This window comes from Trichechus manatus, unplaced genomic scaffold (genome assembly GCF_000243295.1).
Source record: "Trichechus manatus latirostris isolate Lorelei unplaced genomic scaffold, TriManLat1.0 scaffold00027, whole genome shotgun sequence".
Classification (NCBI taxonomy): domain Eukaryota; kingdom Metazoa; phylum Chordata; class Mammalia; order Sirenia; family Trichechidae; genus Trichechus; species Trichechus manatus.
This window is the reverse complement of record NW_004443963.1, coordinates 5,076,477-5,090,313: the sequence shown is the minus strand read 5'-3', so window position 1 is coordinate 5,090,313 and position 13,837 is coordinate 5,076,477. Positions and strand designations below refer to the sequence as shown.

Sequence of the window (13,837 nt, the reverse complement as noted above, 5' to 3'; positions counted from 1 at the left end):
ACTCATCTGCAACTAGTGGTAGTTATAATGAGACCTTGGGCAAACACTTCACATCTTGGTGTCTCATTGGTTTCCTCATTGGTAAAATGAGAATAATAGTAGTATCTTCTTCACAGGGTTATTGTGAGGCTTAAGAGATCCCATATGTAAAGTGCTTAGCAGAATGCCTGGTACATACTAAAGGAGTTTGATAAATTGAGTTATCAGTGTTATTATTTTGCTCCCTAGCTGATGATTTTTTTTTTTGAACATTTTATTGTGCTTTAGGTGAAAGTTTACATAGCAAATTCGTTTCCCATTCAATGATTCATACACAAATTATTCTGTGATATTCATTGCAATCCCCACAATATGTCAGCACTCTCCCTATTTCCACCCCCAGCTGGTGATGTTGGAGGCACTTGCCACCACATAAGCTTCCTCTTACTCATCTTTAAGAACTGTGAGCAGAGAACAGGACTTTCTTTAGGGATGCAGACAGCTTGGCTGTAGAAACCATTGCCTTGTAAAAGAAAAATCTAAACAAGTAGCGTATTGCCTGAGTCATCTGTATTCCCTGGGCTGCCCCACCACAAATCCAGAGCTGTTAGGGTGTGAATCACAAGACATGTAATACTGCTGGACCATCCCACAGTGATGTCCTCTACGCCAAGGACCTGACCATTCATGGATGCTTTCCTCTCAGGCCTCATTGTGCAGGGTCAACCTTTTGAGACAGTGGAGAAGACTTAGTTACCTAGTGCTGCCATAACAAAAGATACCACAAATGGGTGACTCTAAAGAATAGAATAGGAGTCTATTTTTGCGTAGTTTTGGAAGCTAAAAGTCCAGATCAGGGCCTCAGCCATGTCCGTTCCTTCTGTGAGCCTCTCTCCTAGTTTCTGGTGTCTGCCGGCAATCCTTGATGTTCCTTTGCTTGTAGATGGGTCCTCACATGGTGTCTATCTTCCCCTGTGTGTGTATTTCTGAGTCTAGTCACTCTTTTTATCAGACACCACTTAGAAGTGATTAGGTTTAGAACCCACCCTACTCTGGTATGACCTCATTAACATAAAAAAGAAAACCTCTATTTCCAAACAGGGTCATATTTACAGGCGCAGGGGTTAGAACTTCAGCACATATTTTAGGGGGACACAATTAAATTCATAACATTTATCAAAGGTTATATTAGGTGATAGCATCTTCCACATTGTTTAAAAACAGGAGACATTCTACTGTGTTACTCAACTCACCTCTCTAATGTGTGCGGATCTTTTGCCCTGGTGGCCAAGGGCAGAAGAGACAGCTCTCATGCACTACAGAAATGATCTGTAAGATTCAGAGGGACTTGTAGGATGGGGTTGGGCAGGATGGATAAATTAGGTCAAATTTAAAAATCAAAAGTTAAAAGAACAGGGAAGAGAAGAATGAACAAAATGTCTTAGGAGAAACAATGTCAATTTCCCAGTGAAATAAGTATCATCTATTCTTCCTCAGCCTTTATCCTTTCATCAAGAACTACCCTTTCATCAGTGTCCTTTTCACAGTCAAGTTCTTTTACTTCCTCACTTCCCATTTGAAGTCTACCCCCCAACACCATTTTGTCTGCTCTTCTGAAAGTCCTCAAGAACATCCTAAAAGTGTCGCTTTGTTCTTCTTATAGACCCTCTCCTGCTGAGGTATTTGACAGTGTTGATCACTCCCTTCCTGAAACTGTACTCTCCTGGTTTCTGAGATACCTGCCCTCTTGGATTTCCTCTCTGATTATGACTTCTCAGTTTCTTTTGTGGGTTTCTCTTTCTGCTTCTTGTCCAAATGTTGGTGTTCTCTTAGGTTCAGTTCTTGGGCTCTATTCTTATCTCTGTCTTAGCACCTCAACTTCACCTGTGCCTAGGGCTTCAGCCACCTTTCCATAGGTGATGGAATCTTATCTCTATCTTCTTTTCAACCTATATTATCAGCTCTAGACCTGTGCATCCATCTCTTCATTGGACATCTCCATTTGAGTATTCCACTGGCACTTCAGCATCAACATCTTCAAGACTGAACACATCAACCCCTTACTCCCTGACAAAATGCTTCTTCTCTTTGCTGGCCTAGCCCAGACACGCACCATCTTAATGATACATCTCAATGATATCTAATATCACATGTGAAATTGTTCATTACAGATTACTAAGTAGGCACAAGTAAGCCTGGGCTTACCTTACTTATTGTATAATCTGCCCCTGCTCCTTCAATGCAAAACTTTAATGTTCTCTTTTCTAGATCCCAAAGGAAGCAAGTAATTGAGTATTATAAACAAGTGATAGAAATAAAGGAAAATGCAGAAGCTCTGGCCAACTCCTTGATCATCAGGAAGCAGCTGTGCATCAGCTTAAGCGATACCTTGTGTAAATTAGGTAACTGCTAACTCATTTATATCATAAACAGGTGGCATTTTCCTTGTTTCACCTGCCTACTTTGTTTGTTTAATTTTTTTCTTCACAAGTAGCACCTGTTCCACATGCTGCCAACTATTCTTGCTCCCTCTTTCCCTTCCCTTACTGGAAAAAAAAAAAATCTTCTAAAAACCTTCTCCATCCTATTTTTCATTCTTTTGTAGGCAGAGCACCATGCTTGCACCAGACTTCTCTCCTGTCAGTGTAGGTTCCCTTCCTTCTTCAAATTCTGTTTCCAGATTCTCACTATAGCCTTTTCATACTGTTAAAAATAATCAAAACTAACCAAAATTTGAGCATAAAGTTTATTCTGAGCAGTTATTCTATATGCATATAGGGAGGCCATTTTGATTCCAGAAAAAACAAATGCCTTGAAGAAGGTAGGTACAATGGGGCTTATAAAGAGAAGGGAGAAATATAGAAGATCAACCACTGGCTAATCTTAACATGATAGATTGGACCCTTTACTGAGATCAACCGATATCAGGTTACTTCTGACCTGGCTGCTAATAATTTGGCCCTCCACCCACCTGCAGCTGTCAGACTTTTTGAGATTTAAATTAGGCGGTAATGGTTTGATGGCTATCCTTTTCTAGCGGATAAGGCAAACTTGTATTGCTGTAGAGCAGTTTCTGGTAGGCTTTTGCAGTTTGGGTCAGGCTTTTTATGGTTAATATTTGCTTTTGTGGATAAGAAAAACCTTAAAATTGTTATAGAGTAAGAACACTCACTTCTGTTAAAGTAAAAGCAAAGAGATTTATTGAGGGTAGTACAGTTTTTGAATTGGGGAAACACGGGGCAAAGAGGAATCTACCAAGTGCTCCCATCTTCCAATGGAGAGGTGAGCCTTTTATATGGTAAAATGAGGAGGGGAAACACATGATAGCTTATGAATGATGGTAAAATGGGGAGGAGTAGCGAGAGATCATCAACACCATAATCTCTTTTAACATCAAGAACCCTTCCCAGAAAAACCACATTCTCACCCTCACCCTTATTTACTAAGAGGGTTAAGGTTTAGGGAAGTTGAAGGCTACATTCTCAGGAATGCAGATGCAGGGGCTTTAGTCAAGCTAAAGTCTGATTCAAAATGGAGTCTAGCTGACAATATGGAGTTTGATTCAAAACCGGGGTTAGCTATCCTGTTCCAACCAGGCACCTCAATTTGGAGTTTTCCTACACAAAATCAAAGTAAAATGTTATTGATTTTCCTATTCAACAATACCTGTGATGCTAAAATAACATATGACTGAGAAAAACAAAATGGGGTTTCATGTGGGCCCATCACCCTTGATTTTATTTATAAAATGTAGGACTCAGTGAAATATACCTGGCTCAGAAGTTTGAAGGTATTTTCTGATTAAAAGTTAAGAAATTTAAAGTAAAATTATATAAGTGTTAAAAAATCAAAAATAATTTGACTGTAAATTTACTAGGAGAGGTAGGGCTTTAAGTCCATGTACTCCTTTTGCTGCTTGTTGCTTTTGTCGTTGAGTGACAATGAAACCAGACCAATGGGTCTGTACCCAGCGTGCAAGAAGCCAATCTCTCAGATGCTGTTTTTGAGAGGAAGAAAGAGTGTATTTTGCAGGCTAGCATGCAGCAACTCAGAGGTATTGACCTCAGGTTGAGTTCCTTGATTTGAGTGCGAGATCACATTTTATACTTATACATATTCATATAGGGGTGGAGGAAGGTGGTGGACAGGAGCAGAAAGTTTTAACTATTCATAGTTTCTATTGATTATTTATTATGAGGTGGGGCTAAGACTTGGCCTGGAAGTGGCCAATGGACTCTTCGTTTTCGAAATGGGCTCAGCTACTGCTGATGACATATATACAGTGATTTTGGTTCCTTGACATGAGTCTTTTGGTTCCTTGACATGAGTTCTCTTATGTTACTGAGCATGTGTGGTGGCCCGGGGTCGTCTGTTCGGTCATCTTTGTCTGTTCTGTCCGTGTCTGAGCCGGTTAGATCTGGACCTGTCTGGGGCTCTCCAGAGGGTCTGCAGAACAACTTAGAGGAAGTGAGTGATGTAGTGGGGGAGGTGACTAGATGTGGCCTTATAACCGACAGAGTACTAATTAATTCCCTGTCTTCAGCTTTTAGGGTTCCCTAACAACAATGCATACTCTGTTTAAAATCAAAGTAAGGAAATTCATTGAAAGCAAAAGCAGTTCAAACCAGGGACAGGTTAGATCTCAAAAAGTGAAAACCAGCTCTCCGAAAAGCTGCAGTCACACAGGCATTGTTACAGGGTTGAATCAGGAACATAGCTTACAATATTCTGATTGGTAGGTGAGCAATCAGTAAAGTGGAAGGCAGAAAGTCTCGAAGTGGGGCTTTGGTTGGGATTGGTTGCTAAAAGTATATGTGGATTAAGGGAATTGGGTACACTCACATAATTGCAGAAGTATGTGCTTGCAAGGGGGTCGTGAGATGATTGACAGGGGGCCAGGGTCTACTGGTTCCACCAAGCCAAAGGCCCAGGCTATATGCATATGGGAAGAAGTTAGTCAGCTGGTTTTACCCAGCCAGAGGCCCAGGGCCATATGCATATGAGGAAGTCAAGGTTACATTCTCAGAAATGCAGAAACAGAAGTCACAAAATGGAGTCAGGCCTACACTAAGCCATCCTAGGCAGGCCAGGCACCTCAGTTTTGGAACTCTTGCACACTTCTATCATTACCGTTTTACTCCCCTTCATGGGAGGAGTTCCTTTTTTTTTTTTTTTTTTTTAGTTTCTTTGACCAAAATGTTGATAGTATTAGTTTTGGTTTAGGTTGAAGATTTAGTTTCTTCACTGGTACTAGTTCAGTTAAGTAGAATTTATTTATATATTAAAGGCAGTCTTCCAGGGTCACTGTTGAAGAACCCCCGGAGGCCTCATGAGAGAAGAGTTCTGTGTCTTACTCTCTAGGCTCTGCTATTGCCAGGAACCAGAAGGCCAGGAACTTATCTTTTATTGCCTCAGTAATTATTTGGCCCATTAGCCTATTAGCTTGTTCTACATATAGTGGGCAGTCATTGGATTCTGTCATTTGCCTGGAGTGTTGCTGCTAAACTTGGGAGTTGAGGAGAGTGGAGAGTTGAGCTGAAGGCTTCAAACAGTGGACAGGAAACTGGAGGCTGGTCACAGCTGGAAGGGAGGGAGGGAGAGAGGGAAGAAGAAAGAGAGGAAGTCAGGACGTAAGTCCACAGGGCAGAGCTTCTCAACCTGTGTGGAATGAGTGAGTTATAGCTGTGCCAAATAGAAACCCCTGAGCTCTTGGGCAGCTGGTCAGGGTAGAGTATCTGGACTGGTCTTCTCCAGCCTTGGGCAGCTTTGTCTATTCCAGGCCAGCAAGCTACCTAAGAAATCTCATGCTATAAGTTTCATGACTAGAAACATTTCGAAGCACTGTCAGGGACCCTGAAATCTCCTTGCTACAGGGCACAGTTTGTACTTCAACTTAAACCACACTCTGAACTCCTGGGGCAGGGACCTTGTCATTTTTTCCTTTGTATCTTCAAAGCATCAGAAACAGAGCTAGCAGCACATCAGTACTCTGTCAATGCAGGGAGGGTAAGGAAGTCAATAAACAAGTTCTTTCTGGTGTTAAAACAAAAAAGTCATATTAATCCTGTAATAGAAATTGATTGACATTTATTTAATATATGATTTGCAAATTGGGGTAACATTTTGACTAGGAAGTCAAAAATGTTCCAAAGGTGAGAACTTCCAAAATTCTTTTACCACATCTTATTGGCACTGCCATGGAAACGGGGGCTAGAACAGTGTTTATATAATAACAATTTACCCTAAAACGCAGCTTCCAGTCAGACCCTAGTTCCTGTTTCTAGAAACTGACTAAAACCAAACCCGTTGCCATTGAGTTGATTCTGACTGGTAGTCCTATGGGACAAGGAGCAGCTGTTGGATTCAAACCGCCAACCTTTTAGTTAGCAGCTGAGCTCTTAACCACTGTGCAACCAGGTCTCCAGAAACTGACTGCACATAGATGATTTTTCAAAAGAGCCCAATGTCTAAGGCAAAAGGGTCTCCACTAAGCTGCTTCCTAGTCTATTGTTTGACTTAAAGGTGACTTTAGGAAACCAGTTTCTTCAAGGCTCAAGGTTCAACTTCAAAAGGACACCTAAGGGCAAATGGCCTGGGTGGGTCACCCCAACTTTGTAGACCCCAGACATCTGGATTCCAGGAGAATTAAAATGGTTTTTCACAGGATATTTACATAATTTGTCTTGGGTTATCCAACAGAAATGATGGCTCTGCTCCAGGCTAACAATATTGAAAGAAACATCCCAAAATGTATTGTAACCTATTGAAAACAATGCTCTTTAGTTGACTTCCCAGATTTCAATTTAGATTATAGATTAAAAATGATAATTGCTAGCTTGAATGTCTTGGGAGCTTCCATCATCTTTTATTACATTTGATTAACATGTTCAATACAGTATAATCTTCTCAAGGGGTATGAAAATAGGATTCCAGCAATTTTTGATAATTCAGATTTTAATTATAATCATAACATTTTATGTATGAGATTATAATAAGAATATATTAGAATGATGGATTTGTGAGAGGGTGGTAAATCCTAAATTTTGTTTCTTCTTCTGATCACAGATTAGCAAGACATGTATTCATAAAGGCAATCTCTTTCTGTTTAACATATTATCTCCTCTTAATTTTGATCAGTTTTAAGTAAAAATCTTCACCTAATAAATCTGTTAATTCTAAGGATTTTTGTACTAATTCTGACTATGAAAACAGGATTTTTGTGATTTATGTTCCAAGCTACCCCTGACACAGAGAGGTCTTACTGCTTTCTCCTTTAAGTGTTTTAAATTCGCCTGTTGAGAAGCCATTTCAATGGGAGAAAAAAAAACAAAACAGAAATGAGCCTTTTATATTCCATTGTATCAGGCTGATTGTTCTGTACTGAATTATTTATTTTGGATGAAGTATGCTAGATGAACATTATGTTACTTCCCTCTCCCTGGGATTCTTTTAAAAAAGAAATGCCAACCATCTCAGTCAAATTTAGAAGGAAGAAATTAAACAAAGGATCTAGTGGGTGACTCCCAGCTGGGTGAGTCAGTCCTTTTCTCCTTCTTTGATTTTGAAATGCTCCGCTCAGCCAGAGTCCTCTTCTCTGTAGCTGTTGGGCACTTAATCCAAAATGATACAGACAACATTAGATTTTAATTTTGACTTGAACATATCAATGTATAGTCTTCCCCCAAACTTCTTTTTTTTACGTAGAATCAAGTTTTTTTTTTTTGGTTGTTGGTTGTTGTTTTTTAATCATGGGGCCTCGGATTGGGATTCCATGTTGTCTTTCTCAAAATGCATCACACACAATTTCTAGTTTTGGTTTCTTTATGGTGAGAACTTAGACAGTTGTGATGTGGTTTGTGTGCAGAATCCTTTTAGATTACTACCTTTTCATCCTCAATCTTTAATGATTATCTTCCCAATCTCATAATCTGAAAGAATTCTTTTTTTTTAGCAGCTCACGTTATTGAGTCTTTCCAAAGCATTGAGCTTTGGTTTTCATAGAAAACAACTCTCTCATTTCATACTCATGTTTTATTGGTTTGTATAGTATTTAATTAAATGATCTAATTAGACTAACAAACCCAATTCACTCTTGGTCACGGTAGAACCTAACTGTTGGGAACAGCAGTGTGCCAGCATAGTAGAGATGAGCCTACTAGCTGCAGGCATCAGAAAGTATGTTTTACAGAGGGGAGGAGGGCCCTGGTTGATCCAACAAGCCAGTTTTATGTCTGCTAACAGAGCTTCCTTTTTACTTGTTGTGTAGGTTTAGTCATTTCTTGTTGTTGTTGTTGTTAGGTGCCGTCAAGTCAAAATGAACTCAGAGCGACCCCGTGTGACAGATTAGAACTGCTCCATAGGGTTTTTTTAGGCTGTAATCTTTATAGGAACAGATCACCAAGTCTTTCTCCTGAGGAGCTGCTGGGTGGGTTTGAACCACCAGCCTTTTGGTTAGCAGCCAAGGGCTTAAGTGTTTGCACCACCAGGGCTCCTTAGTCATTTTTAAATGAGTTATAAATTTGTAAATGCTGTTAATTTCAAGACAATGTCAAATAGCCCTCATAAGCTTAGAAAGCTTTTAGACCTAGGAGGGACTCTAGAGGTCAGCAAGCTAGTTTTAAAGCTGAGGACGTAGCAGATAGGTCATGTATCAGAGAATCCTATGACTTAGCTATTATAATCTCTCTACTTTATAAATGAGAAAATTGAGACTTGGAGAGACCAAATGACCTTCCAAAACCCTTGAGCTAATAAGTAGTAGACATAAGACTTGGAACCCAGTCCTTTGGTCCTAAATCCCACGACCATGGAATCTAGGAGTTTGCAGTTTTGCTGGGGAGACAAGCACATAAAAGATAACTGCAATACAATATGATAAACTCCCTCTTGCAAAAAAAAAAAAAAAAGATACCCCGCTGCCATTGAATCAATTCTGACTTAAAGCGACCCTATAGGACAGAGTAGAACTGCCCCATAGGGTTTCTAAGGCTGTGAATCTTTACGGAAGCAGACTGCCACATCTTTCTCCCACAGAGCTGCTGGTGGGTTTGAACTGATGACCTTTTGGTTAGCAACTAGGCTGTTTAACCACTGCAGCACCAGGGCTCCATACAATAGGATAAGTGCTGTGATAGACACTGACTGGTAGAGTTGTTTCAGAAAGCACGGCTAAGAGACATCAAGAAGACTTTCCAGAGAAAGTGACTTGGGCTGTGACTCCTAATAGGCATTAGCCTGATGAAGAAGATGAGGAAAAGTATTTCAAGCAAAAAGGATAAACATGAACAAAGTCAAGGAAGGGCGAATCAGGGCGGTATGAAACCTGGAATGGGGAGGGTTGGGAGATGATGTTAGAGGAAGTGGCAAGGTTTAGGGCATGGAAAATCTTGTCTCTTATGTTAAAAGGTTTGGCAAGGGTGCTGCTATAGGGTTGCAAACATGAAGGAGCACGAGTAGATTTGTATTTTAGATACAACACTCTCATGGCCAAATAGAGGATGGACTTGGTTGAGGGGAGACTAGAGTCTCCTGGGTAAAATAAGGCAGGAATGTTAGAAATGGAGAGAAAGGGTCGGAGTTGAGATTTAGTAGGTAAAACCCACAGGGCTTAGTGCTTGCTTGGTTATGGGAGGTGAGGGAAAGGGAATGGTCGAGGCCCTTTATCAGTTTATGGCCATACCATAGGCCAGTGCAATTTGGTGGATGATGCTGTTGCCATTCCAAGACAGGCAGCACAGTTTGGGGGTGGGGGGTTGTAGAGTAGGGGTGATGGTGAGCTAATTTTGAGTTTGAATTTTCTAACTGGAGGTATCCAGTAGGCATTAGAATATATGAATCTAGTTTTCAGGAGCTAGAGGACTGAGCTGGAGAAAAACATCTGGGAGTCATCAGCATACACTTGGTGGCTCAACCCAATAGAATGGATGAAAGAGCTAGGAAGAGTATAAGACCAAAGGATGGCAGGAGACAGAATTTGGGAGAATGTCAATATTTTGAGTGGTGGGCAGAGGAAGGGGATGTATCAAAAAATGAAAAACGGCTCTAAAGGCAGGATGATGTCAAATAAAAAATCCAGACTTTGATAGGAAGAAGCTTTATTCAGAAAGAAAAGAGGGAGTACAGTAGAAGTGGGGAAGTGGGGCTACTACTGTAGGGAGAGAACTCTCATCATAAGATCTGCAAGCATCTCAAAGAATTAGGGAAAGAAGTTCTTCTCTTTTATAGAGACTGAGAGTAAATCAGGGTAGAAAAAACCTAGGTGTGGGGAAGTGGGATAAGTGGGTGATATTATTAGATAGTAAATCAGAATATTTTACAGTGAGGTTAATCTATCCTCTGGGAGGGGCCCTTAAAGAGGTAATATAGAGGCGGGACCTAGCTGGTGGAGTAGTCAGATGCTTCTGGTGGACCATCTTACAACAAAGACCCGAAAAAACAAGGGATTCGATTACATATGGCAATCTGGGAGCCCTGAACATCAAAGGCAGAGTTGAGGAACCGGACTGAGTGGCAGGGGGAGGGAGAGATGGTTCGGAAGCAGCGAGGAGTTGCCAGACCTGACCCAGTGAGAGCCTGAGTCCTTCAGGCCTCATTAGCTCAGGGTGAGCGGTGAGGCAGGCAAGTGGCGGTGCTTGGGAGGCATATTCTGCACAGGGCGAGACCCAGCTGCTGAGAGTCTACCTGGCCGTGCAGAACCAGTGAGAAGCAGCCCTCATTGGTGAAATATAAGTACTTGCGTATGGCTCACCGTGCGGATCAAAAACACCCCGCTTAGGGAAAAGCCTCTCTCCCATTTACCCCTCCGCTTCTTGCTCTGCACTGGGTCCTGGACCGGCTTCAGCAATTGCCGAGTCCCCTGGGCCAGAAGCAGGATCTGTCACATACCTGGAGCCATTCTCCCTGCCTTGGAAAGTGAACAAATTAACAAACGGGAAAAAATAAATTGCCGGCTCCCCTAAGCCAGAAACCCAGGGTAGGCACAGCTCCTTTGCCTAGGCACAGGCATAAGGGACCCACGGACTTTGAGTGCCTTTCCCCCTGCATAGACTTGTGTGGGCCCATCTCAACAGCGTAGGCCCTCATCACTGAAGTACAAGGGTATATACTGGAAGTCTAACTTCAGCTGTTTCAGCTGTGAAGTGGCAGGTTCTTGACATTTGACACTGCTCTGCCCATTAAGCACGGTCTTCCCTTACCCACATCAGGGGCCTGAGGACTGGTGGCTCCACCCATGCCACCTAGCCACGTGCGATAGAGGCCCATGAATAATAGGCGCCTGCCAGTCCTTACAGCCAACAGCATTAGGTGCTCATAGTCTGGATGCAAAACCCACCCACCAACGTGCTCTAGGGAACAGGGACATGCCTTTCTCCTGGACACTCGGGCACGGCCGTCAGCCCCCTGCCTTGCTCAGAGTGTGTTCCCCTGCTTTAGCCAGATGCCTGTGCCTCCACCAATCACCCATGCCTGTCTAGGACTGTAAGTGAGAGCCTACACCACACACTTGGTGGCTGTCTACCTGGGCACCTGAACTGAATCCATACAGCAGGAATGCGCGGACTCCTGAGCTCACATACCTAGTAACAGATCTAACCACCTGGTGACAGGACATTAGAGCTTCAAAGGTGCCAATAATCAAACTAGCTCATATGAGCAGCCTATTTGGGCATATCAAAACAAAACAAGAAGCTAGGACACAGTAAGCAAACAAAATATATATAATAACTTATTGATGGCTTGGAGACAACAGTTAATATCAAATCACATAAAGAGGCAATCCATGATGGCTTCACCAAGCTGCCAAAATAAAGAATCTAGAAATTTTCCAGAGGAGGAAAATTTCTTGGAATTACCAGAGGCAGAATACAAAAGATTAATATACAGAACTCCTCAAGAAATTAGGAAAGAAGTTAAGCAAAACACAGAATGTTCAATAGAGGAAATTAAAAAGATTAGAGAAGAGCATAATGACAAATTTAACAGGCTGCAAGAATCCATAGAGAGACAGCAATCAGAAATCGTGAAGATTAACAATAAAATTTCAGAATTAGACAACTTAATAGAAAATCATAGGGGTAGAATTGAGTCAATGGAAATCAGAATTAGTGAGATTGAAGATAAAGCACTTGACACCAACTTATTTGAGGAAAAATCAGATGAAAGGATTTAAAAAAATGAGGAAACCATAAGAATTATGTGGGACTCTATCAAGAGGAATAACCTATGAGTGATTGGAGTAGCAGAACAGGGCTGGGGGAGTGGATAACAGAAAATACAGAGAGAATTGTTGAAGATTTTTTGGCAGAAAACTTCCTTGATATCATGAAAGATGACAAGATATACAAGATGCTCACTGAACTCCACATAAGGTAGATCCCAAAAGAAAGTCACTAAGACATATTATAATCAAACTTGCAGAAACCAAAGATAAAGAGAGAATTTTAAGAGGGGCTAGGGATAAACAAAAAGTCATCTACAAAGGAGAGTCAATAAGAATAAGCTTGGAGTACTCAGCAGAAACCATGCAGGCAAGAAGGCAATGGGATGACATATATAAAGCCTTGAAGGAAAAAAACTGCCAGCCAAGGATTATATATCCAGCAAAACTGTCTCTCAAATATGATGGCGTAATTAGGGCATTTCCAGATAAACAGAAGTTTAGGGAATTTGCAAAAACCAAACCAAAATTACAAGAAATACTAAAGGAAGTCCTCCAGTTAGAAAATCAGTAGCATCAGATAACAACCCAAGACTAGAACACAGGACAGAGCAACCAGATATCAACCCAGATAGGGAAGTCACAAAAGTAAATCAAAGCTAAAACACTGAAAATAGGGAAACAGATGTCAATATGTAAAAGATGATGACATTAAAACAAAAAAGAGGGACTTAAAAAATGTAGACATAGATTTTTCATATGGAGAGGAAGTCAAGATGATGTAAAGAAATGAAAGACTGGTATAAACTTAGAAAAATAGGGGTAAATAATAAGGTAACCACAAAGAAAACTAACAATCCTACAAGTCAAAATAAAAAACTAGAAAAATATACTCAGCAAATACAAAATCAACAGCAATGAAAAAGATGAAAAGAAACTACATAAAGAAAAATGACACAGCACAGAAAATTAAGTGGAACAAAGAAACTGTGAACAATACACAAAAAAGGCATCAAAATGACAGCACTAAACTCATACCTATCAATAATTACGCTGAATGTAAATAGACTAAATGTACCAATAAAGAGACAGAGAGTGGCAGATTGGATAAAAAAACACAATCCGTCTATATACTGCCTACAAGGGACACACCTTAAAGATACAAACAAACTAAAACTCAGAGGATGGAAAAAAAATATATCAAGCAAACAACAGCTCAGAGCAGGAGTGGCAATATTAATCTCTGACAGAATAGACTTTAAAGTAAAATCCACCACAAAGGATAAGGAAGGACACTATATAATGATTAAAGGGTCAAGACACCAGGAAGACATAACTATAATAAATATTTATGCACCCAACAACAGGGCTCCAAAATACATAAACTCCAACAGCACTGAAAAGAGAGATAGACAGCTCCACAATAGTAGTAGGAGACGTCAACACACCACTTTTGGTGAAGGACGGAACATCCAGAAAGAAGCTCAATAAAGACACAGAAGAGCTAAATGCTACAATCAACCAACTTGATCTCATAGACATATATCAAACACTGCACCCAGCAGCAGCCAAGTATACTTTCTTTTCCAATGCACATGGAACATTCTCAAGAATAGACCACATATTAGGCCATAAAGCAAGCCTTAACAAAATCCAAAACATCCAAATATTACAAAGCATCTTTTCTGACCATAAAGCCAT

At 40.8% G+C, this 13,837-nt stretch overlaps 1 protein-coding gene across 1 annotated transcript in view; it reads left to right on the top strand.

Annotated features, from left to right (window-relative positions):
* The window catches only part of LOC101360049 (putative tetratricopeptide repeat protein 41), an 88,603-nt gene that overhangs the window by 65,953 nt on the left and 8,813 nt on the right, over positions 1-13,837 (top strand). The window contains exon 13 of the mRNA XM_004374012.1: positions 2,248-2,381. Within this exon, the coding sequence (XP_004374069.1) occupies positions 2,248-2,381 (134 nt within the window). The remainder of the gene's footprint in view (positions 1-2,247; positions 2,382-13,837) is intronic.